Source organism: Balaenoptera borealis (genome assembly GCF_965194805.1).
Source record: "Balaenoptera borealis genome assembly, chromosome: 20".
In the NCBI taxonomy this organism is placed as follows: Eukaryota; Metazoa; Chordata; class Mammalia; order Artiodactyla; family Balaenopteridae; genus Balaenoptera; species Balaenoptera borealis.
The window spans coordinates 6796402-6823090 of NC_138879.1; the positions used below are offsets into that span (position 1 = coordinate 6796402).

A 26689-nucleotide genomic window follows, 5' to 3' on the forward strand; every position below is an offset into this window, starting at 1 on the left:
ATGTGGTGAGTCACTGAACCTCTCTGTACCCAGATTCCTCCTCTGTAAAATGGGGACAGTAATAAAGGTGTCCTCTTAGGGTTGTGGTGAGGATTAAATTAGTCACTGTAGGTAAAGCATTTAGGGAAGAGTACCTGTCACATAGTATATTTTTTCCTATTACTGCTGTAACAAATTACCACAAATGTAATGGCTTCATTAACACAATACAAATTTATTCTCCTACAATTCTGGAGGCCAGAAGTATGAAATCAGTTTCGCTGCGCTAAAGTCAAGTTGGCAGCCGGGCTGGTTCCTTCTGGGGGCTCTGGGGAGGATCCGTTCCTGCCTCTTCAGCTCCTAGAGGCTGCGGGGTTCTGTGAATCCTGGCTGCATCACTCCGACCTCTGCTCCCACCATCACACTGTCTTCTCCTCTGTGACCTTCTTGCCTCCCTCCTGTAAGAACCCTTGAGCTTGTATTCAGGGCCCAGCTGGATAATCCAGAATAATCTCCCCATCCACAAATCCTCAGCTCTGTTACATCTGCACAGTCCCTTATGCCACAGAAGGTAACATTCACAGGTTCTGAGGGTTCAGATGCCAATAACTTTTAGGACCGTTATTCAGTCCACCACTCATGATAAGCAATAAATAAACGTGAATTACTATTATTATCGTTATCATTGTGATTGCTCCCTCAGCAGCTCCAGAGTATATCCCTAGCCCCCTCCCAAGCTGTGTGGGAGAGAAAGGGATGTGGAAAGACCCCTGTCTAACTCCCAGAAGCTCCGTGAGAATAGGCCCCGAGCCCAAACCATAGCTGGCCATGATGCTGGCTGCATCAGGCAGAGGCCTCAGTAACTGGCTGGTCCCATGAGGGGACTGAGGGGCAGGCAGAAAGCAGATGAAGCAGGAATGTACTCAGAGGCCTCGAGTGGGTCTGAGAGGCGCCCCTGGAGCACAGGCTAAGGCTTCCTGATGGTGCTGTATTCCGTGAGCTCCTCGTGGCTCCTGCTGGGAATGTGGGTGATGAGGTACCCCATGTTGCTATAGGTTGGCTCTTGATCTGAGGTTTCCAAAGACACAGCTGCATAGGCAATGTCCTCCCTGGGAAAGGGAGCCTGCAATGAAGACGTCCTCGGGGTTAGAGAGGCTGGCAGGAGGCTGTGCCAATGGATGGAGGTGACCTTGGAGGAACCTGGAGAGACAGACCCTCCAGGGCTTCTGGAGTCTTCTCCCAGGCCCCCCAGCTCCTCCTCCCTCCACTCTGCCAGGCACCTTTAGCTCCGGCCACGGCAGAAGACACTCTCCCTCAATTCCATGCCAGGGCAGCACATTTTGCACGGAATTCCAGGTCCCTCAGCCTGTCTGAGTCTCCCCTGCCCAGCATGAGGACCGTGTCTGACCAGGATCTGAGTCTCCCAACGCTAAGACCTGGTGTGGAGGCACTTCAAATGCCAAAAGCGCGCAGGAGCTCTGCCAGCAAGTCTTTCAATGGCTGCATCTTTGCCCAGCACCCAGCCTCCCACGTGGTGGGGAGAAAGCCGGTCCTCAAAGGAGGGGAAACAGCGGGTCCGGTCTGAGCCCCACAGCAGCCCCACCAAGCACATACCATGGTGACATACTGCACTTCCCCTGCGTTGGCCTGGGCGGAGGAAGAGGACCTCCTGGAAGCCTTCTTCCGGGAGGACCCAGAGTTTTCAGTCTGCTGCAGGCTCAGGTTTGCATAGCTGATGCCCTCCAGGGGCTGAAGCACCTAGGAGAGGAAACACAGGTTCTTCTTCCACAGAGGGACGCGTGGCTCTCTGCTCCCCTGGGACCCCCTCTCCCAGCTCCCTCTGCAACCCCCATCTCCTCTTAGCCTCCCACACCTCCCCCTCCCAAGCCCTCCTCCCTCCTGGCTGATTCCAGCATACGACCGGGCCCCTTCCCCGGCCCTTGCAGCTGGGCCGTGAGCATGTGGACCCTTGGGCACAGGGCTTTTCTGATGCATTTGGACCTTGGTGCTCCTGGGATATGGAAAATAAGGAAGTGAGGGAAAGGCGTCTGGTGTCTCTGCTCTGACCTCGGGGACTCTCTTACCTGCTCTGGGGATATCCCAGCAGCTAAAAGACAAAAACAATCAGAGTTAGAAAGCCCATCCAGAGGCTCACAGGCGCCCTCAGGTCTGGGAAAGAAAAGAGGTGAATTAGGCTTCGGGCTCAGAGAGAAGAGACCTGGTTCTAATTCTGATCCCTCAGATGAGAACTAAGGAGACCTCAGCCCATCTATTCCCCACATCACAGAACTGTGTGATCAGCTGCTCAGGTGGCCCTGCCAATTATCAGCTCCCCTGGGATTAGGCTCAACCTAAAACTTCTGCTGGGATTCTGCCTGTGACGCCACCATTTCTCCACCTGCAGGGGTCAACTCAAAGTCACACCTACCTTCGCCAGCTATCCAGGCTGTCAAATCCCTCCCTCCCTGGCTCCCAGGGCATTTGATTTATGTCTGTCTCATCACCCTTGTCCCACTGAATTCTGGTTGGTCTTCAGGTGGGATGCGGGCTGCTAGATGGCTAAGCCTGTTCCTCCCACGCCTTCTGGGCGCGGACTGTACCAGACACAAGAGGGGCTCCATCAGTACAAGTTGTCCACGCGACGGGATTGCTCGAAGCTGCCCTCTGAGTGGCGTACTCGAGCTGGGTCATCACTGCCTGGACCTACTCTCAGGTGCCCTCTGCTTCCTGTTTCTTTCCCTCCCTGCCCTCCCCCTGCCACCGTCACGCCCCCAGCTTCGGAGACAACAAAGAAACAAGAAGATTTTCCCTATGGTTTTTAGATACTGAGGGGGACAGAAAGTATTTTTAACTTAGGTCACGGACAATACATTGGGGGGAAAGTATGATGAACAGGAGTCAGGCTCCCATCTTTCCAAACTACAAGATTCCCCAGGCTGTAGGGAGGGAGCAGTGTTAAAGACGGTCCCGTGAGCGCCCAGATCCCAGTGGGTTCTGAGAAAGGGAGGAGGGGCAATTAATGTGAGAATGTGGAAGTGGAGCCAGACAGGAAAGGTGTTTGGCCGAGGCCAGACCTCGTGATTGACAAGTGCAGACTCGTGAGCCGAGGCCCTTCCCTAAAGGGCAAATATACACAGAACAAGTAGGGTAGCCTGAGAAAGGACTGAAGGGAGGAAGGGCAAAAATAGGAGTGGCCACCAACATTCTTGAGAAAACACAGAGAACTGTGTATGAGTGTGCACATGCACATGTGCGCATTCGTGTGCGGGCTATGTTGTGTGTGCATGCATGAACATGTGTTCGTGCATGTGTGTATACATCCGTGCGTGTGCATGCGTGCGTGTGCATGTGTGTGTATGTTTCTCGATGCCCCCATGTCTATTCAGTACCTCCTTGACAGCCACAGGGATTCTACTAAAGTGTCTGGGTACCCTAGGAAGGCTGCCTGCCTAAGGCCATTGCCATCTCTGCCACCAGGAGCCAAACCAAGAAACAGATAGGGAGGCGGAGCAGAGAGGCAAGAAGACCATAGAGGGGGGCTTCCCAGGTGGCGCAGTGGTTGAGAATCTGCCTGCCAATGCAGGGGACATGGGTTTAAGCCCTGGTCTGGGAAGATCCCACATGCCGCGGAGCAGCTGGGCCCGTGAGCCACAATTACTGAGCCTGCGCGTCTGGAGCCTGTGCTCCGCAACAAGAGAGGCCGCAATAGTGAGAGGCCCGCGCACTGCAATGAAGAGTGGCCCCCGCTTGCCGCAACTAGAGAAAGCCCTCGCACAGAAACGAAGACCCAACACAGCCATAAAAATAAATAAAAATAAATAAATTAAAAAAAAAAAAAGAAGAGCATAGAGGGATGATCAAGGCAGAACTGAGTCCAAAACCTACTGGGTTCACCTCCAAGCTCCAGCCCCTCAAACTGCCAACTGCTGCGGCCTTTGGGACGGCACCCCTTCCAGACTGTGCAGGTATTCCCTTGGGCTGATGGTTCCTGGATGGCCATTCTGGCCATCAATCCCACACACTTCCACGCAGCCCAGCCCCAGTCCAGTGTCAGCCAGGTCCCCTCACCTTTCTTCTGTTGTTTCACCATTCTCCAAACCACAAGTGAGGCCACCATCAAGAGAAGAAGCAACACAGCAGAGATGAGGGGCAAGAGGATGGTGACCTTCAGGAAGACACCGCTGGAAACGACAGAGGATGCCCCATGAACCCAGGCTCCCCTCCTGTCTTTGGCCTCATCCCACCCACCTGGGAGCAGGGACAGCCACTCGCCTTGAAACCTTTTGACCTACAGGCCTGAGGTTTCCAGTCTGGGAACCCCTACTCCCAGGTGCCCTCAAAGATGGTTTAAAAAAAAAAAAAGAGAGAGGAGGGTTCCACAAGGTGTTTCAGTGGGTCTAGGAGCCAAACAGAAATTGTATGGCAAAGGCTCTGTTAAGGTCTCCCTGCTTCTAAGCTTGCCCCCTGTACAGGTTGAGCAGTGTCCCTCATCCAGTAATTCATATTCATTCAGAACTGGAGAAGGTGACCCATTGGGAAATAAGATCTTTGCAGAGGTTGTCAAGTTAAGACGAGGTCGTACTGGATTAGGACGGGCCTGAATCCAATGACTGGCGTCCTTATAAAAGGGAAATGGGGGCACACAGACACAGAGGGAAAAGGCCCTGTGATGACAGAGGCTGAGATTGGAGTGATACTGCCATAAGCCAAGGAGTGCTTGGCGTACTGGCAACCACCAGAAACTAGGAGAGAGGCCTGGGACAGAGTCTACTTCTGAGCCCAAAGAAGGAGCCAACCCTGCCGACACCTTGATTTCATTTCTGGCCTCCTGAGCTGTGAGAGCAAGCGAGAGGAGGCCCCAGCATCCTCGAGCTTGAGGGTCCGGAGACAAGCTCTGGCTGGGACCTGGAACTACAAAAGTCCCCCCTTTGGTAGAGTTTGGGCCAAGTGGGCCACAGCATCAGAGCTGGCTTACCCGCTGTTGGAGCCGGGGCTGGTCACAGCCGGGGAGCCACTGGTCTCTTCCAAGCTGACTGGCGCTGTGAACGTGTTGATAGCAGAGGTGGCAGGAGTGGCGGCCGGTACTGCAGTTGGTGCTTGGCGTACGGACCAGGTTACACACTGCTCTGCCTGCCCACCTACCCGCAGCCTTAAACGTGGCTCTGAGCCGGGGGTGGGTATGGGGGTGGTGGTGGGGACCATGGGCTGCCTGAGGAGTCTGGAGCAGGGCCAAGGGAGAGGGCCTATCGCCTGGACTGCTCATATCTCCCTGGCCGCTAGGAGACTCAGAGCCTCAGAGGCAGGTGGAGCTGGCACAGGTCCAGAGAGGGCATCAAGCAGAACTTGGAAGGTTAGAGGGGGCCAGGCTTGCCTCAGGACAAGGGCAGCTGGAGTTCAGCTGAAATTCAAACACTCCGGCTGCTTATGACAGGGCCTCGGCCAGTGGCCAGTGCCTCTCATCCTATTTATCCACAAGGACAGGAGCAGAATGGGGGCTATCAGCTGGCTGACATACCCAAAATCTGTGACTTCAAAGATCAGGACCAGCCCTGAGCAAAATCATAAGGTTCAGGAAGAGCCTTTACTTGGGGCAAGTTGTAAAGCTTTCACAATGGGGATGGTTACATCTCAGGAATGTTGTCAGGATTGAATGAAATGATGCTGTGCTTTGCAAGTATAACAAGCCTCACTCGTTCCCAGTGTGGTGGAGGCTCTGTTGACTGTGCGCCCACCCCCGTTGTCACAGGTGCCCAATGAGCTGGTGTCACCCATCCGAGGGTCAGCAGAAGCAGAGCCCGACAGATAAACTTGGTCAAACCAAAGCACTGAGACCCCTGAGCCGACAAGCCCAGAGTGTTTGCATTCTAAAAGGACTTAGGAAGAGAACATCGTTAATCCCAAATATGTAAATGGCTCATGATGGGATTTCAGGCACCTGGGAATGCAGCCCTTTGACTGTGGAGGCCTTTCCAGACCCCAGGAATTAACCACAGCAGCCCCACTGTGCTGGGTCCTTCCCCCTGAGATGGGATATGGACCAGGGGGTGGGAGCAGCAGCTCTGAAGACCCAGCCCCAAATTCCAGAAAGAGCAGGAACACCTGGGCAACAGGGGTCCCAGGAAAACATTAGCAGAAATTAGGGTCTCCGGGTGAGACCTTCACCTTGACCTCCATGGGCAATAGACTCGGGCACTGACTGTGCAGAGAGAAAAATAATGTGTCGAGAAAGGCTTGATCCCATCCTGGAGGAGGCCCTGGGAGCCACGAGAGCCTCTAAGGGAAGCCCTGCCCCTCCCAATCCCAAGTGGTCTGTGTGGGTTCCATGAGACCTCAGGACTCCCCCACCCTCTGTGACAGTTCACTCTGAGTCACAGGTCACTAAAGAGGGACCCCAGGGACCAGGACAGAGCAGGCCCTGAAGAGACACATCTACACATACACATACTCTTACCTGGGTCAATGGTCACTTTAACTTGGACCCCATCGTCAGTTCCAAATCTCTCAATCCCACACCAGTAAGTGTCTGCATCGTTTAGCCTGAGCTTCTCCATGGTCACAGTGATGGTGCGGTGTTTCCAATTGTCCCTGATGGACGCGCGGTCCTTCTTCACCTCCTTCTCTGCTCCAGTGGTTTTAACAACGAAATTGCAGCTGCGCCAAGCAGCTCCTCGGCACCACCACTTCACGTGGGTCTCCAACCCAGGGCTGTATCGACACTGCACAGTCAACGAGCCCCCCTCTAGGCTCCTCATTGCTTTTGGGCCAGTGATGGCAGATTCTGGAAAACACGAATCCATGTACCTGTCACCTCCCATCCTGAGGGCAGGGCCACAGCCTCCTGCATCGTGAATAGTTCCAATAAACCCAAGGTCCTCATGAGTTAAATAGCAGTCAAGAAAGGAATATACCTTACACGTAAAGACCTTTTGTTCTTCAAAATTCTATCAGGTCAAAGCCACCAGGAAAATCCCATAAAAGCACAACTACAGATCTCAAAGAAACAAAAACATTGACACAGAGCAATAATAGCTTCCTGTAGTTCACCCCTCTCCCCTTCTCTGTGGTCAGTAAGTCTTTCTATTTCCAGCAATGTCCTTTTGCAACCTTCTCTGTGTTATGCTGGCCTGGTGGGGAGGAAAGACCAGAGGACCCATTTCCACAGAAGACGACTTTGTACTGATGACCTCAGGAGGTTCAGCTGAAACACCCTCATCACCTAGCCCTGGAGAAACTTCCTAATGGTTCTAATTGTTTCGAGCGGTTCTACTGTAAACCACCCTGGAAGGAACACCTTTGAAATTGACCAAAACAGTGATGTTTTCCCCATGCTGTGGAATCTGTAACGCCCAGATCCCATTTCTTCCCATTGAATTGCTTCGGTTCCTTTGTCAAAAAGCAAATATGTGAGTTCTTTATGGATTTTCCGTTCTGTTCCATTGATCCATTCGTCTGTCCTTTTGCCAATCCATACTGTCTTGAATACTATAGCTTTGCAGTAAGGCAGGTATCATAGAGTAAAGCAGCATTTTCCGATATATATGTTCTTGCTCTTTCTTTCATTTTCTCACCTTTGAAAGATTCAAGATACAGAGAAATGTATCTTTATTATAAGAAAAACAACACTTCAAGCATGATGAAGAATGGCATCAGTGTCAGACCCTGGGAGGTAGTGAGGACCAGGGCAATCTGGAGAGCAAACGCCCCCCGCAGAGGCGTGGCCCCTCCCACTCAGCCCACTGTGCTCATGCAAGAAGCAGGCAGTGTAATTTCAGATCTTTTCATTTTTCTGGAGTAGTCCAAAATCTGGGTTTGGGGTGGAACCTCTCAATTTTAAAACTCTGCCTTATTTAGAAACAACAGCAATCCTGCCTGGGCCACCCAAACCCGTCTGCCGGCAGAGCCTGCTGTCCGGGCTTAACTCAGATCCATACTCATAAGGGAGGTTCTTTCTGTCATTTTCCTTGTGTGTCTTTGTCAGGGTTGGTAGTAGAGATATGCTACTTTCACACAATTGATCTGGCAGATCTCCATTTTTTTGTGCTCTGAGATAAGAACATAAATAGAGCAAAGGAATTTTGGTTTCTTTGGGATCTTAAAAAATTGGCTACAAAACTATCTGGCAAATTCTTCACTGGGGCAAATTCTTTGATTACTTAAATTTTTTTCTCCATGAATATTGACCTATTTAAGCTTTTTTATTGTTCTTTAATAAATTCTGTTCTTTTGTTTTTCCCCTAAAGTTATCTATTTTACAGTGTATTAGCATAAAGTTCTGCAAATATAAAGTATCTTTTAATAATTAAATTTTTCAAACCTATTATAATGACACATTTTGATGACATGTGCTGTTTTATTTTATTGATTATATGTGCCACAAGATTTCCTCTTTCATGTTTTTCCTCCCCCCTTCCTCTTTCTTTTTTCCTGCGTTAAACCATTTTGAGATTTAGTTGGTAAATGTTACTGTTTTTAGTTTTAAATTATTAATTTCTCATAGATATAATTTTATTTCCTTGAGATTACCACGTATCTTTTTCTAATTTGCTAAGTTTAAAACTGTGATAATTTTCTTCCTTTCTAAAATTAAATAAAGCGTGTTGAAGACTAAGTATTTACTTTTGTCCACTTTTAAAGTTAAGATATAATTCACATATCATAAATTTTACGCTTTGAAAATGTATACTTCGGTGGGTTTTAGGATAGTCACAAAGTTGTACAACCATCAACTCTATCTAATTCCAGAATGTTTTCATCACCTCAGAAAGAAGCCCTGTACCCATTAGTAGTGACTCCTTACCTCCCTCTTCCCTGAAGCCTCTGGCGACCACTAATCTTTCTGCCTCTATGGACTTGCCTTTCTGGACATTTCATTCTTCTTTCTGTCTCTATGGACTTGCCTTTCTGGATATTTCATATAAATGGAAGCATACAATATATGATCTTTTTTGTCTGACTTCTTTTACTTAGCATAATCTTTTTAAGATTCATCCATGTTATAACATGTGTCAATATTTCATTCCTTTTTCTGGCTGAACATTATTCCATGGTGTGGATCTGCCACATTTTGTATATCCATTCATCAGTTCATGACATTTGGGTTGTTTCCACTTTATACATCACTTTGGAACACTGTAAAAGTGCTTTTCTTATAAAACAAAGCATGAATCTATCCTATGACCTAGCAATTTCACTTCTAGATACTTATCTAAGAGAAGTTAAAAACAAATGTCCACAAAAAAGAATTTTTATCACAGCTTTATTTATAATAACAACATATTAGAAGTAACTCAATGGAGTGGGAGGTTGGGATTAGCAGATGTAAGCTTTTATATAGAGAATGGATAAACAACAAGGTCCTACTGTATAGCACAGAGAACTATATTCAATATCCCATGATAAACCATAATGGAAAAGAATATATTTTAAAAGAATGTATATATATGTATAACTGAGTCACTCTGCTGTATAGCAGTAATTAACACAACATTGTAAATCAAAGAAAGAAAGAGAGAAAGAAAGAAAGAAAGGAAGGAAGGAAGGAAGGAAGAAAGAAAGAAAGAAAGGAAGAGAAAGAAACTGAAATGTTCAACAGGGGAACAGATAAACAAATAGCATATTCATAGTAACAGCATAGTACAGAATAATAAGAAGGAGTGAATTAGTGATACACAAAACAACATGGATGAATCTCAAAAACACACTGAGTGAAAGATCAAAAGAGAATAAACTTCATGATCCCGTTTATGCCAAGTTCTACATTACGCAAAATAACCTTTGGTGATAGAAATTACAACAGTGATTCATGGGTGGGGGAAAGATTGGGAGGGACACTAAGGAACTCCAGGTGATGGAAATGTTCTGTATCTTGATAGGCGATACAAGTTACACGAATTTGTCAAAACTCATAGAATTATACACTTAAGATCTATACATTTCACTCTATGTAAATTATACCTTATTTTAAAAGACTCTTACGGGATGCATCTGGAGTTATGCTTAAAGACATTTTATAGCGTTAAATGTATCTATTAGAAAAGTAAAAAGGACTTGAATTTAATAAACATATATTTCAGAAGTTAAACAAAAAACAGAAGGAGGAGTAGGAGGAAAGAAGAAAGTAGAAGAAAGGAAATAATGAAGTTAATACAAATTAATGAAGTGGAAAAAATCATATAATAAGGAAATCAACAAAGCCTAGAGTTGGTTAAAAATAAATAAATAAATAACCCTAATTAGATATTCATTACAGAAAGAGAGGTCTAAATAATGAATATCAGGAATGAAAATGGGGACATCAGTACATATCCTGCACACATTAAAAGGATAACAAGGACTTCCCTGGTGGCACAGTGGTTAAGAATCCGCCTGCCAATGCAGGGGACACGGGATCGATCCCTGGTCCGGGAAGATCCCACGTGCCGCGGAGCATGCGCCACAACTACTGAGCCCGCGCGCCTAGAGCCTGTGCTCTGCAACAAGAGAAGCCACTGCAATGAGAAGCCCGCGCACCGCAATGAAGAGTAACCCCCGCTCACACAACCAGAGAAAGCCCGCGCGCAGCAACGAAGACCCAACGCAGCCAAAAAAAAAAAAAAAGCTAACAAGAGGATAAAGCAATAATAGGATAGGATAATAAAAGGATATCTAGATAAGATTATGGCAATAAATTTGAAATTTTTTGGAACAAACAGATGCCTAGCAAAAATAATACAATATGTTAAAACAACACAAAAAGATATAGAAATCTGAATAATCTTACAACTATTTAAATAAATTAAATCCATTATTAAAAACCTCTCCAAAAGAAAACTCGAGACTTATACAGCTTCAATGGAGATATCTATTTACTAAACGTTGAAGGAAGAAATAATGTCTACCTAATGTCTACCTACTTTAATGTCTACACAAAAAAATTCTGAAACAAAGGAAAGGAGGATGCGATCCCAAATCCATTTAATGAGACTGGCATAATCTTGATGCCAAACCCTGACAAGGGCAGTGCAAGAAAGAAATATTATAAGCAAATATCACTCATGAACTTAAGTGTAAAAGTCTGAAATGAAAAATCAGCAAGCTGAATCCAGGGAATCTTTTTAAGATTCATGCATGTTATAACATGTGTCAGTATTTCACTCCTTTTTATGGCTGATGACTATTCCATGGATCTGCCACATTTTGTATATCCATTCATCAGTTCACAACATTTGTTTTTCCCACTTTACACTAAGATCCCACATGCCGCGAGGTCAACACCCATTCATGGTTTTCTAAACATTCTTAGCAAATTAAGAGTAGAACTTGATTTATCTGATAAAGATTATCTATTAAAAACCTCAGCAAATACCACAATTAATGTGAGACATTGGCATATACTTTATAATAATGTGTTAACCTGGACATTGATCCTGTATCCACTTTTCTGTACATGTGCTGTTTTCTGAAATTCTGACCAACGTAGTGAGACATGGAAAAATATAAAATATATAATTATTGGGGGGAAATAATAACAGTTAGAGAAAATTTTTAAATCTTAAGTTTAAAAGGATTTTCATTTATAATGGAATTCAACAGAGTGGCTAAAGACACAATAAATATATTAAAATCAATGGCTTTCCTATAAACCAGTAACAAGTAGTTGGAAAATAAAATGGAAAAGTCCTCATTTACAATAGTAATAAAGGTGTATTAAATACCAAGGAATAACTTTAACAGAAACAACCAGGACTTATAGGAAAAAAAACCATACACGAACACAATGAAACTTTCTTGACAGACATAAAGGTTTAAATATAAAAGAAGGGCTTCCCTGGTGGCGCAGTGGTTGAGAATCTGCCTGATAATGCAGGGGACACGGGTTCGAGCCCTGGTCTGGGAAGATCCCACATGCCGCGGAGTAACTAGGCCTGTGAGCCACAACTACTGAGCCTGCGCGTCTGGAGCCTGTGCTCTGCAACAAGAGAGGCCGTGATAGTGAGAGGCCCGCGCACTGCGATGAAGAGTGGCCCCCGCTTGCCGCAACTAGAGAAAGCCCTCGCACAGAAACGAAGACCCAACACAGCCACAAATAAATAAATAAATAAATAAAAAGTGTCATTTTAAAAAATAAATAAATAAATATAAAAGAAGAGCTCTGTTATGATCACGAATGAAAATGCTGTATATTGTAAAGATTTTCCTCCTTCCCAAATACATTTATAGATTTAACTCAAAACCTCCAGAACATTTTTAGAGCATGTACATTTTTTTCAGATAATCTCCATCTATACACATGTGTGTGTATATATATGGATATGTATGGCTATGTAATAAATATTATATTTAATATATGCTAGAGATTATTTGAATAAATGAAGAGATAAGAATTTTTAACATATTAAAGATGAGCAGTAAGGAGGGACTTGCCTGCCAGATATCAAAATAGTACCAGGCCAGGGGCTCCCCTGGTGGCACAGTGGTTAAGAATCCACCTTCCAATGCAGGGGACAAGGGTTCGATCCCTGGTCCAGGAAGATCCCACATGCCACGGAGCAACTAAGCCCATGCACCACAACTACTGAGCCTGCGCTCTAGAGCCCACGACCCACGACTACTGAGCCCGCATGCCACAACTACTGAAGCTCTAGAGCCTAGAGCCCGTGCTCCACAGCAAGAGAAGCCACCACAATAAGAAGCCGGCACACCACAAGAAAGAGTAGCCCCTGCTCTCCGCAACTAGAGAAAAGCCCACGTGCAGCAACAAAGACCCAACGCAGCCAAAAATAAATAAATAAATATTTTAAAAATAAATTTAAAAAAATAAAATAGTACCAGGCCATAATAAAGAAACCAGTTTGTGAATCTAACAAGACTAGATACACATATCAATAGGACACAGTCAATACCCTAAAAACAGACCTAGTCTATTTAACAATTTCACATATACCATAGAAGACTAAAACGATAAACAGAGAAGGGAAGGGTTAAGGCATTACCCTATCCTGTCACCTCTCAGTGTGCTCCATTTAGGTAAATATAGAGAGATTAAGGAGGTCAGCATAAAATAGCAAAGCATTTTTTAAACTGAAAGAAAACAGAAGTGAATCTCTATAAAATTCCTGAATGACAGGGAGATCTTTCGAAACTTGAAATCAATGGACAACAGGAAACAAGAAAGAGTTAGTAGTGAATTTGACTGCATGCAAATATAGCATTGGACATACCAATAAAAAAAGACTGAAAAAGCAAAGAACAGACTGAGAGAAATATTTAGAACAAATAACATAGAAAAGGATTAGTAGAGTTTCTCTCGATTAAGAGTGTATAGAAGAAAAACATTAATACCCCATTTGGAAAACTGATGAGAGATAAGAGGCAAGTCACAAAGAGGAAATTCAACGGCTAATAAAATTCAAATGTTTCACTTAAATAATCTAGCAAATAAGAAATGTGGAAGACAACACCATTTTTCACATAACAAACCAATCAAGTTTTGATGACTCACTTTTTGCTGACAGGGGCCAGGTGGTCCAGGCACTGTGAGAATATGCTGGAAGGAATGTAGCTGGTTCAGCCATACAGAAAGCCATATGGCAGTCATATGTATCAAACATAGTCATGCCCTTTGCTCCAGTAATGCTACATCTAGGATTTGGTTCTCAGGAAATAATCAGAGAGGCTAACAAAAACGGTGTGCACAAAGATTCATCACATAATTAGCAAAAATAAAGGAAACAAAGTTAACTTCCATCAATTAGGGAAATAAGTATATAATGAAATATAATGCAAACACTGCTAATTATTCTTAGAAATATTTTTAATTATGTGGAAAATTCTCATATGAAGTGAAAATAAGGGTTTAAAAAAATCGTATGCAGTATAATACCAATGAACTTTTTAAATATGCATAGAAAACAAAGATTAAACATAAATAAACCAAAATCCTAACAACTGGTCACCTCGGGCATTAAGACAGACATAAGGTTTTTTTATTTTTCCTAATTCTTCATTTTTTTCCTGTACTTTCCCAAGTGTCAACAATGAGCATTTACTACTTTCAAAATCATAGGAAAAACAAATGCCTAGACAGGGCTGTTAAATAGTGTGGTAGGCAGAGCAATGGCCCCTACAGATGTCTGTGTCCTAACCCCCAGAATCTGTGAATATGTTCACCCTTACATGGCAAAAAGGGACTTTGCAGATGTCATTAAATTAGGGATCTTGAGATGGAGAGATTATCCTGGATTATCCCGGTGGCCCAATATAATCAGAAAGGTCCTTAAGCGAGGGAGGCGGGAGGGTCTGAGTCAGGGAAGGAGTGATGACAATGGAGCGGGGGCTGAAGTGATGTGGGACCACACGCCAAGGAAAGCAGGCAGCCTCTGGACTTCCCTGGCAGTCCAGTGGTTAAGACTCTGCGCTTCCACTGCAGGGGCCGCAGGTTTGACCCCTGGTGGTCGGGGAAGTTCCGCATGCCACAAGGTGTGGCAGGCAACCTCTGGAAAGCCTCTGGAAGTCGAGGAATCAAATTCTCCTCCTAGAGCCACCAGAAGGAACGCTGTCCTGTTGACTCATTTTAGACTTCTGATCTCTAGACTGTAACATTATAAATTTGTGCCGTTCTAAGCCACTAAGTTTGTGGTCATTTGTCCCAGCAACCCTAGGATTCTAACGTGGATGGCCATTCCATCTTTAGTTGTCATTTAGTATCAGATCTGACCCTTGGACCATCTGTTCCACTCACTTCTCGGACCCCTCTTCCAGGTGCCCACTCCCCATCAACCTCAGCAGAGCACTGGCTCTGCTGTGGGAACCCTCCTGGCACAGAGGCAGCCTGGAGCTCCAAGAAGCAGCATCTTCCCCGGGCATGGTTACTCACAGCCTAGATGATCAGGAATAATCCTAGATCAGGTGGAAGCTGAGCCCCAGGGGGAGGTGAGGGGCTCACTGTCAGTGAGTGACAGTTGGGACTGGACCCCGCCTCCGGCTCAACGGGGGACTTCAGCTAATTTCCACTCTGGGTCAGCACATCTGGGGTCTTGTCCACCTCTGCCACCACTTATGGTGAGGCTTAAGTTGGACAAGACAGCTAATTTTTCTCTGAAAAAAATAGGGTCATTAAAACTCTCTTTTCTCACAGAAAATGAATGCTATAAAGCCCGGTGGGAACTTTCTGGGGGGTTTTCTTGTGTACTTTTAAAACAATGAACTCTTGCAAAGAGGGAAGTAGTGCTGGTTAAATGTGTTACTTGCAATCGGAAGTTCTATGGGAAAGGCTGGTACAGGGGGCACAGAGGTTCCCACTGAAGCCTGGCTTCCTGTTAGTGCACAGCCTAGCCTGTTCCACTGCAGACAGATACCCCCGCTCTGCCTCAATCACTCCTAAACCATATACACACGTGCGCGCACACACACTACTCTCACACCTGCTCACCATCAAGTTCCCCTGTTCCCAGATGGCAGAGAAAAAAAGCAATCCTTTATGTGCATTCCTTGCCTTGTTTGTCAATTTGTCCCCTGACTCCTCACCCAAAATCTATCTTCTCTGTTTCTACACCGAAACTCAAGGCTGAGCATCCACAAGGCACCCACAGCTGCCGGGAGGAGGAGAGCCACACATCTCTCTCCTCCCCAGAGACCTTCTCCCCAAAGAGATAATAGTATCCTCCCAATCGGCCCCACCAGGCTGTTGTGAAGTGTGTAAGGAAGCCACAAGGCCTTTCTGTTCCTCAAACGTACCGCGGCCAAGCTCGTTTCCACGTCAGAGCCTTGCTGTGCCCTGTGCCTGCAAAGATGTCCCTGACCTGAAGTGCCTGCTTCTTCTCGTCTTCCAGGTCTCAGCTCAGGCGGCTCCGCCTCAGAGGGCTTCTTCTAAGCCCACCCTATCGAAAGCACAGCCCCCACCCCCTGAGTCAGGACATCCAGCTCAGCTCTGTTCACAGCACGTGTCAGGGCTTGGAAGCATCATTTTCATTTCTATGCCAGGTGGAACGAATGGTCCAATCAGACCACGTAAAAGAGTCACGGGTCACAAAGGGATGTCCCGTTGTCATGCCCTCTGGAGACTCAGATCCAAATGCAACCACAGAAACTCTTCTCAGGAGAACACGACTGCTCCTAGTTCTTCTCTCTGCTCCTTAATTATTTTCTTATTGAGATATAATTCACATACCATGTAATTCACCCTTTTAAAGTGTACAGCTCAGTGGTTTCGTAAGATATTCACAAAGCTGTGCAAACATCAGCACTAATTCTGCAACACTGTCACCATCTCAAAAAAGAAACCCCATACTCATGAGGAGTCCCTTCCCCTTACTCCCTCCCCCAGGCCCTGGCAACTGCTAATCTACTTTCTGTCTCTATGAATTTACATATTCTAGACTTTTCATATGAATGGAATCATACAAAGTACAGCCTTTTGTGTCTGGAGTCTTTCACTGAGCTTAATCCAGGTTGCAGCAAGTGTCAGTACCTCATTCCTTTTTATGACTAGTAGTATACCATGGTATGAGTATACCACGTTTCATTTATCCATCCATCAGTTGATGTGCATTTAGATTGTTTCCACTTTTTAGCTATTATGAACTATGTTGCCCTGAACATTTGCACACCAGTTTTTTGTTTGTTTTTTTAAATAAATTTATTTATTTATTTATTTATTGGCTGTGTTGGGTCTTCGTTGCTGCACGCAGGCTTTCTCTAGTTGCGGCGAGCGGGGGCTACTCTTTGTTGTGGTGCGCGGGCTTCTCATTGCGGTGGCTTCTCTTGTTGCGGAGCATGGGCTCTAGGTGCGCTGGCTGCAGTAGTTGTGGCTCGTGGGCTCTAGAGCTCAGGCTCAGTAGTTGTGGCGCATGGGCTTAGTTGCTCCGTGGCATGTGGGATCTTCCCAGATCAGGGCTCGAACCCGTGTCCCCTGAATTGGCAGGAGGATTCTTAACCACTGCGCCACCAGGCATACAAGTTTTATACGTGGACATTTGTCTTCCATTCTCTGGGATATATACCTAGGAGTGGAATTGCTGGGTCATGCGGTAACTACCTGTTTAACATTTTCAAGAATGTCAAATTGTTTTCCAAAGTGGCTGCACCATTTTAAAATCCCATGAGCAATGTCCTCTCCAGGTAATGTTACGAGTCTCAATTATTTAATTCTATGAAACTAGAAGGAGAAAGATTTGGTCGGGGGGATGGTGCGTGTTACAGCAATCATATTGTTCCCTGTCCGTTAGATGTATTCACTCATTCAACTAATACTTACTATTTGTCTAATCTGCACCTGCCATGGTTGTAGGCACAAAAATCCTGGCCCTCTTGAAGCTTACATTCTATCAAGGTGGGGGAAGGGAGAGGGCAAGCCATGGAGAAAAATAATGCAGGAATTGCTTTTTTTATTTCCTTTGGCCTCACCACACAGCATGTGGAGGGATCGAACCTGTACCCCCTGCAGTGGAAGCACAGTCTTAACCACTGGACCACCAGGGAAGTCCTGGGAATTGCTGTTTTAATTAGGGTCATCAATGAAGGCTTCAGTGAGAAGCAAAGATGTGAAAGATGTGAGGACTCAAGCCTATGGCTATCTGAGGAAGAGCACTCTGGGCAGACTGAACAGCAAGTGCAAAGGCCCTGAGGCAGGAGTGTGCCTGGCATGTTCAAAGAACATCTAAGAGGCCAGTGTGGCTGGAGTGGGGGAGCAGAGTAGAAGAGGAGACCAAGGAGATGATATGGTGCGGGACCCAGACAGTGTCACCTTGTAGCCTCTGTAAGGACTCTGGATTTTTACTCTGAGTAACATGGAAGTCATTGGAGGGTTTTGGCCAGAGGAGAGACAGGATCTGTCTTACATTTTCAAAGAATCATTGTGGGATATGAGAGAAGAGATGGATGCCCCCAGGGTTCTACTTGAGCACCTGAAAAGATGGAGTTGCCAAACACAAAGATGGGAGAGAAAGGAATTCGAGGAGAGAAGATGTGGCCAGGTCACATTTGAAATGTCAACATCTGAGTGAAGATGTCGAATGGGCAGCTGGATAGAAGATTCTTGAGTTCAGGGAGATGTCCAGGCTAGGGATATAAACACGGGGATCATCTGTATGGAGATGGTATTTAAAGCCAAGAGAGGAGGTAAGATCAACAAAAGGATGACTCTAGATAGAGAAGGTGCCCAAACACTGAGCTCTGAGGTCCCCCAACATTTCAAAGTCATGAAAATCCCCTTGACTTTTAATCAAAATGGTATCCATGGGACTTCCCTAGCAGTCCAGTGGTTAAGACTCCAAGCTTCCAATGCAGGGGGGGTGTGGGTTCGATCCCTGGTCGGGGAACTAAGATCCCACATGCCACACGGCGTGGCCAGAAAAACATGGTATCCATCAACTTCAAGTTGCCTTCAACCCTCTCTCTGCTCACAGCCCTGTCCCCTTTTCCTCTTCATTCTACCAAGCTAACCTCCTCTTGACCTTTCCATTCTACTATTTCCTTCCCCAAAAGCCTAGAACTGCCTCTCCCTCTCCATCTGGCAAACTCCCACTTCCCTTCTTTCCGGGCCCCCTTCACCCTCACCCCTTCCCCAGAGCCTTCCCTTGCTCATAAAGCTTTCTGGAAGGTGACAGTGCAGGAGTGAATATTCACCAGCTGTCTCCTGAGCAACTAGGGCGCCTCTGCTTTTCTGTGACCAGTGGGGGCCATCAGTCTGTCCATTTTGAATGACCAGCCCCTGGGTGGGTCAGGAGTTATGCCTGGTTCTGGGTTCATTATGAAGACCATGGTCCATATTTCTGCATTGGCCGTTGTGGGCACCGCAACCCTGGGTGAGGGATTGAGTGGATGAAACACACACAGGCTCACGACCGGGAGGAACTGCTTAGAAAGGGGGTTGGTTTCTCAGCAGGACACCTTGCTGGGCTCCCTCCTCCCTCTGCCAGCCACCTCCTCCTGCCCCATAGGCTCTTCCCGCAAGAACAGACCCAGGCCCAGCTCACCTGCAAGCCGGCGGAGGAGGAAGAACAGCAGCAACAGGTGCATTTTCTCTTCGCACGGGTCCTCCTCGGTGGAGCGAGTCAGCGAGAACGAACTGCAGTCTGCTTCATCTTCCAGCCTTTCTGCTTTCACTTATTCTCACTCTTGCACTTCCTCCTTCAGGCCCTTTCCACTGGCGAACGAGACAAAAGAGGAAGGAGGTGGAATGGGTGAGATTTCAAGGCACTTAGCAATGCCAGAAGTGATCACAAATAAGCTTTTGAGAAATACCTCCCTGTCCGGAGCCATGATGGGTTCTCTAAAAGGAGAACTTTGCTCCTTCTTGGCCTTGAAGTTTGCAGACCCACCAGTTCTGAGCAGCTCTTAACTCAGTCCTTTTCCGTTGGTGGGAAGACTGGGATGGGGGAAACCAGCCCCACTGGAGAAGTAGTGGGGAGCTAAGGCTGATGCACACAATGTCCTAAGTGTGGAATTTCAAGCGTAGCCAAATTCTCGGGAGACTGGAAGGTCAGGAGTTCCACTGTATCGCGGGGGGCTTGAGCCAAAGTCTGAGAAGAGATTCTAGATTCCAATCTAGACCAGAGATTGGAATGAGGGGGTGAGGGGGTAACAAAACCCAGACTACCTACTAAAAGAAAGGGGCTCAAAGAGTAGGGACACGGGTATTCCCTGGGGGTCCAGTAGTTACGGCTCCGCACTTCTTCCACTACAGTGGGCACGGGTTCGATCCCTGGTCGGAGAACTAAAAAACAGAGTAGGGACAAGTGAGCAGGGAACTATTGGTCCAATGGGCAAGAGGGGCCTCTGTCCTGAGAACATACCAGGAACTCTTGTTGCTGTGCCCCAGCTTACAAGGTGAGAATCCATGGATATCGATTCCAGCCTGAATCCTCCAGAAACTTGTCAATTATACCTTCCTGAAGAAACCAGCTCATTGTTCGTGGCTATTACCCCCAGCTCCTCACCCCCGACACACACCTTGTAATAACTATCTGTTGCAGTGGGAAGAAAGGATGCACCAGCTTCGCCTGTCTGACTCCCTTTCTTTTTTGACAATTTTGTGCCCATCTCCCACCCGTTTCCCCCATCAGAATCCCAGCAAGACCTGGGGTTAAGCACAGAAATTAGGAAAGGATTGGACTTTTCTCATATTTTGTTCCTGGAGCCACTTTTGCTGTGTGTCACACATATCGTGTGACATCTTGAGGAGCGAGTGAATCCCAGGGAGAGATATAAGCCCTCACAGGTTCATCAGGAGTGAGTAGGCGTCAGGAGGGTTATCTGCACAGAAAAACGCAGCAGCTAATAAGCCAGGATGTGGCCAGAATTGGCCTCTCACTTTACATACCTCCAGACCGTAAAATAAGGTCAACAATACAGGGTGAGAGCTCGGTCAGCCCTTGGTCCCCGCTGCTCAGCAAAGCCATCATCGGCCTGTGGCACTGAACAGCTATGCCAAGAGACATTGGGCCCCAGGAAACAGGAACACCATTTGGCTTCCAGGGGAAATGACCAAGGAATTAAGCAATTTGGAGCACCCTGAAAAATAAGGGACAGGTGCTTTGAGGGATGTGGGGTAATCTTTCCTTTCTTGGGAGCAGGCAGTAGGAGTAAACAGCCTCTGAACTACCCAAAACTCTGCCTGTGGCCTGACCCTCTGCTCCTGGGCCCTCCTGGATCAAGAACAGAAATTCTCCTTTGAATCAAGAAAAGAGAATTCTCTGAGCATCTCTAAATGATAACAAGTCTATTCCTCTAAACAAATGTCTCTGGGCACTAGGGGAGCGTCAGGCTATTCTGGGGGCCCTGTGTCCTCAAAGACCCATTTGAGGCCCTCATCCTGGCTTGGCCATTGACGTCTGCATGAGCAGTTACCTTCAATGGCCTCCAATGTCCCCATCTGCGAAGGAAGGAATTGGACGGGTTGTCTGAGATTCCCCTGCCCCGAGGCACCTGTGTGTGTGTGCGTGAATATGTGTATGTGTGCACACGTGCGCGTGCGTGTATGAGCACATGTGTGGTGTGTTCCTGTTTGTATGTGGGCCCATGTGTGGGAGCTGTGTTACAAGTGTGTAATGCATTGTGCGTGCTAGTATTGTGTGTGCACATATGTAGTGTGTGTGTTTTGTGTGTGTGTTGATGCAATCATCGGGTTCTCCTGGTGACAAGGAGCAAGTAACTTGCTCAAGCTACTTCTCTAGGTCATATTGGACTTACAAACTACAATCTTTTCAGAACCCAATCTGTTCTCAGGGGGAGGAGCTCCTGTATTGAAAGGGCCAGTTTCATTGAGTCTCTCTCACTCTGGAATAGAAGGTCCACGAGATGTCTGTTCCAAGACCCACTGGAGAATTACAAAACCAAAGTCTAAACCAGGTGGAACTGAAGAAAACCAAGGAACTAAGCCTCTCTATGGAGGAACAACAACAAACAACGTTCAGCCAGACTTCACCAGGACCAGAGCAGATGTTTGTCCAGAATCCAGGCACCCCTGGGCTGAAGAAGCCTCACTCTGGGCTCTGCCACCAGCATGACAGTGGCTTTGCTGTGCTCCCCTTCTCAGCTCTGCTCACTGGGGTGGCTAGATTCTCGCTTCTTTGTGAAAGTGAGGAAGAGGTGAATTTGCCACGAATCCGATGGTGTCAGCACCCCTCACTTGACCAGACCCTTATATCAAATTTTGTATTCATAACTTGGGGATCCTTTTTTTCTTAAAAAGGGCCCCCAACATTGTATAAGCTTCAGGCCTGTGATGGATGGTCCCACCCTGGATATCTACCCTTCGACCCCCTAGTTCTTCTCACAAAGAGGCAGAGTCTCTCCCCCCTCCACTTGAGTCTGTACCAGACTTAGGATCTACTTTGCCCAAGAAAATGCAGCAAAAGTGATGCTGGGACTCCTCTGGTGGTGCAGTGTTAAGAATCCGCCTGCCAATGCAGGGGACACGGGTTCGAGCCCTGGTCTGGGAAGATCCCACATGCCGCGGAGCATCTGGGCCCGTGTGCCACAACTACTGAGCCTGCGCGTCTGGAGCCTGTGCTCCGCAACAAGAGAGGCCGCAATAGTGAGAGGTCCGCGCACCACGATGAAGAGGGGCCCCGCTTGCCGCAACTAGAGAAAGCCTTCGCACAGAAACGAAGACCCAACACAGCCAAAAATAAATTAATTAATTTTAAAAATTTAAAAAAGGAAGCGTGGCACAGCCAAAAAAAAAAAAAGGATGGTTTTAAAGCTTTGGAGAGTAGAACCAGCTCACATTTCTTTTTGGTGGAAATGCCTCCAGAGACTATGACCACAAATTCCTCTTCGTCACGATGGACTTGCAAACTACAGTCTTTTCAAAACCTAACTTGTTCACAGGTGAAGGAGTTCCTGTATTGAAAGCATCAGGTTCGTTGGGTCTCTCCCACTCTGGATTAGAAGATCTGTGACGGCTGTATCCCCAGTGGCTAAAGCCACATTTAACACTTAGTAGATTCTCAATAAAATAATTGGTGGAAAATGAATAAACAAATGAACCATTTTTACTGCATTGTCATTCTTCCCCTAGTCGTGTAACCTCTGCTAAGAAACTCTGTCTAGCACCTAGGAACCCGTCATAAACCATAATTGTTCTCAGCAACTGTCCCCAACCCTTTTGGTTCACCTTGGACCCAACCTCACTCCATCTTTTCTACCCACTATGTGCTACGTTCCATATTTCACATAGTTACCGTATTGAACCCTCACTACAAATCTAGGGGAAAGGTGATGTTATTCCTATTTTTCAGGTAAAGAAATCAAGGCTCAGAGAGCAAGTACCTTGCCCAAGGTCACATGGCTAATAACTGGCAAACCCAGGATTCAGCCCCAGGTCTGGCTCGTATAAGCATGCCATCCTGCTTCCTGCTGGAGAGGCTGAGAAAGAAGCCAGCTGCCCTTTGATTCTGTTCAGTGCTGACAATGAAGAAGAAGTTCAGCATCAAAGAGTTGATAAGACAGAGCATCCTTGAGCTGCTTGTCCTCAGGGTATCCACTCCGAGGCTGTTTTTTTTTTTAATTTATTGAAATATAGTTGATTTACAGTGTTGTGTTAATTTCTGCTGTACAGCAAAGTGATTCAGTTATTCATATACATATTCTTTTCCATTATGGTTTATCACAGGACTGAATATAGTTCCCTCTGCTATTCAGTAGGACCTTGTTGTTTGTCCATCCTATATATAATAGTTTGCATCTACTAATCCCAAACTCTCAATCTTTCCCTGCCCCCCACACTTGGCAACCACAAGTCTGTTCTCTATGTCTGTGAGTCTGTTTCTGTTTTGTAGATATGTTCCTTTGTGTCATGTTTTAGATTCCACATATAAGTGTTATCATATGGTATTTTTCTTTTTCTGACTTACTTTGCTTAGTGTGATAATCTCTAAGTCCATCCATGTTGCTGCAAATGGCTTTATTTCATTCTTTTTAATGGCTGAGTAATATTCCATTGTGTATGTGTACCACATCTTCTTTATCCATTCATGTGTCAATGGACATTTAGGTTGTTACCATGTCTTGGCTATTGTAAATAGTGCTGCTATGAACATAGGGGTGCATGTATCTTTTCAAATTATAGTTTTGTCTGAGTAAAGACAAAAAAACCTTCCGCAAAAGTGAAAGAATGTGTTATCGTGAACTGGAAACTGATTTAACAAAGCAAGTGACTGATAACACCGGCGTGGAACATTTTCCAGGTCTAATGCCCCTCTAGTCTGCAGTCTATGGAATGAGAAACTGAGTCTCAACCAAGCTCTTGTCCAGGAATTCAGGCAGAGGCAAAACTTCTTTTTGAGAAAAACATAGGTCTCCAGAGAGTGAGTTTACCCCCTACTAGGATCAGAAGATGAAAGGGTTCTTTGATTTTCAGAACAGAGTGTCTGTCATCTCTGCTGCCTGCTCCTCGGGTATCCAAGGTGCGTAACACCTGCTGAAACGGATGAAACGGAATAGCTGCTATTCAGGCTCCCTTTGCCCAAAGAGCCTGATCCTTTTTAAAGCACATTTTAGTGAGCTAGATTTATTTGCAAAAATAAAATCAAGTATTTTTAAGCAACAGTTAGGCTAAACATTGGCATTCTTCTTGGCTTTTACCAGAGTTGTCCTAGCTCACCATGCTTCCCCAACACAGACACAGACTTTTTCAGATTACAAAAGTAATGTGTGGGACTTCCCTGGTGGTCCAGTGGTTAAGACTCCGTGCTTCCACTACAGGGGGCATGGGTTCGATCCTTGGTCAGGGAACTAAGATCCCATGCTGTGTGAGGCGTGGGCAAAATAAATAAATAAATTAATTAATTAATTATTTTAAAAAGCTTATGCAAAACCAGCATATACACCTAAGTGAAGTACACATAGGTCATCATACAAGCAGACCTCTCTGCCCCTTCTTCTTTTGCTTAATAATATAGTTTTTCCCAAACAGCACATATAGATCTTCCTCATTCTTTTATCATTCCCAATATTGCATTGCATGTACATTCTAGAGTTTATTTCACCCGTACCAACTGCTTAATTATTTGCTCCTACAAATGCTACAATGAGCAGCCTTGTACACATATCTTGGTGTACTTTTGCAAGCAAAGCCATAGAATTGCTGAGTCAAAGGAATTTGCTTTTGTAACTCTGCTATTGTCAACTGCTCTCCAAAATGCCCCAATGTAGACTCCCACCAACGATGTATGTGTGAGTACCTGCTTCCCCAAGTCTCAGCCAATATTGACCATTATCAAAGTTTTATCGAACCTTTGTATATTATTTTGTATCAGTCAGGGTTCTCCAGAAAAACAGAACCAGTAGGAAATATATCTATAAAGAGAGATTTCATTCAAGGAGTTGGCTTACACAACTGTGGGAGTTGGCAAGTCCAAAATCTGTAGGGATGGCCAGCAGATTGGAAATTCTCAGGCAGGAGCCAATACTACAATCTTGAGGCATAATTTTTTCTTTCTCAGGGAAATCTCATCTTTGCTCTTAAAGTCTTTCAATTAACTGGATAAGGCAAATGCAGATTATTGAAGACTTACAAGTCAACTGATTGTAGGTGTTAATCACATCGAAAATATGCCTTCACAGCAATCTCTAGGTTAGTGTTTAATTGAATAACCGGGATTATAGCCTGGCCACGTTGACACATAAAACTAACCATATATACACACACATAAAATATATCTATTCATAACCTTTGTTCATTTTTCTATTGAGACTTTCCTTTGAGAGCTCTTTATATTACTCGCTGTTTTAACCCTTTGTCTGTCATACGTCTTGCCAATATTTTCCCTCTGTCTTTTCATTTTTTTTTTTTTTTTGGTTTGTAACTGCATTTTTATTTCTTTTTTTTTTAACATCTTTATTGGAGTATAATTGCTTTACAATGGTGTGTTAGTTTCTGCTTTAAACAAAGTGAATCAGTTATACATATACACATATCCCCATATCTCTTCCCTCTTGCATCTCCCTCCCTCCCACCCTCCCTATCCCACCCCTCTAGGTGGTCACAAGGCACCGAGCTGATCTCCCTGTGCTATGTGGCTGCTTCCCACTAGCTATCTATTCTACATTTGGTAGTGTATATATGTCCCCCTCTGTCTTTTGATTTTGTTGCTGGTATCTTCTGTAGACCAGAGTATTTTTTTCTATACAATCAGATCTATTGATATTTTTCTTTATGGCATCTAAATTTCCTGTCTTGTTAAAAAAGGTCTCTGGGGTGGGATAGGGAGGGTGGGAGGGAGATGCAAGAGGGAGGAGATATGGGGATATATGTATATGTATAGCTGATTCACTTTGTTATAAAGCAGAAACTAACACACCAATGTTGAAAAAAAAAAAAGGTCGCTCAGAGCCACTGTAAGAGCCATGGTAACCACCCCATTCATCTTGGTCTCTAAATGTTCCCTTGAATCACAAAGTCACAGGAAAGCAATGTATTTAGACAGCATTAGCCCAGCTCCCATTGAGAGGCCTCTATGGAAATGTGATTTAATGTGATTATGTGACAAGTGGATTAAAGTTTTACTGAGCTCTGCCCACCAGAGCAACCCCCAGCTCTACCCACCACCAGTCCCTCCCATCAGGAAGCTTGCACAAGCCTCTTAGATAACCTCATCCACCAGAGGGCAGACAGCAGAAGCAAGAAGAACTATAATTCTGTAGCCTATGGAAGGAAAACCACATTCACAGAAAGACAGACAAAAGGAAAAGGCAGAGGACTTTGTACCAGATGAAGGAACAAGATAAAACCCCAGAAAAACAACTAAATGAAGTGGAGATAGGCAACCTTCCAGAAAAAGAATTCAGAAAAATGATAGTGAAGATGATCCAGGACCTCGGAAAAAGAATGTAGGCAAAGATCAAGAAGATGCAAGAAATGTTTAACAAAGACCTAGAAGAATTAAAGAACAAACACCTAGAAGAATTAAAGAACAAACAAACAGAGATGAACAATAACTGAAATGAAAAATACACTAGAAGGGGGCTTCCCTGGTGGCGCAGTGGTTAAGAATCTGCCTGCCAATGCAGGGCACACGGGTTCGAGCCCTGGTCTGGGAAGATCCCACATGCCACGGAGCAACTAAGCCCGTGAGCCACAACTACTGAGCCTGCGTGTCTGGAGCCTGTGCTCTGCAATGGGAGAGGCCACGACAGTAAGAGGCCCGCGCACCGCGATGAAGAGTGGCCCCCACTTGCCGCAACTGGAGAAAGCCCTCGCACAGAAACAAAGACCCAACACAGCCAA

At 45.6% G+C, this 26689-nt stretch overlaps 2 protein-coding genes across 2 annotated transcripts in view; one reads left to right on the forward strand and one right to left on the reverse strand.

Moving 5' to 3' along the window:
- The window catches only part of RAB37 (RAB37, member RAS oncogene family), a 72863-nt gene that overhangs the window by 23608 nt on the left and 22566 nt on the right, over window positions 1–26689 (forward strand). The gene's annotated exons all lie outside the window — the stretch shown is intronic.
- On the reverse strand, window positions 195–22081 carry CD300LF (CD300 molecule like family member f). Its single transcript, XM_082373095.1, has 9 exons — window positions 18933–22081; window positions 6431–6757; window positions 4955–5018; window positions 4048–4160; window positions 2064–2086; window positions 1898–1990; window positions 1594–1737; window positions 957–1102; window positions 195–436 (listed from the first exon to the last, which is right to left on the reverse strand). The coding sequence occupies exons 1-9, from the start codon at window positions 18973–18975 to the stop codon at window positions 340–342; spliced, it is 1050 nt and encodes a 349-aa protein (XP_082229221.1). The 5' UTR covers window positions 18976–22081; the 3' UTR covers window positions 195–339.

Coding starts and splice junctions, on each gene's coding strand:
- CD300LF (XM_082373095.1), bottom strand. CDS start 18,975: ATGCACCTGTTGCTGCTGTTCTTCCTCCTCCGCCGGCTTGCAG. Junction 5,019..6,430: donor TAAAGTGACCATTGACCCAG/GTAAGAGTATGT, acceptor ACACGTTCACAG/CGCCAGTCAGCTTGGAAGAG. Junction 2,087..4,047: donor GGTGAAACAACAGAAGAAAG/GTGAGGGGACCT, acceptor TTTGTCTTTTAG/CTGCTGGGATATCCCCAGAG.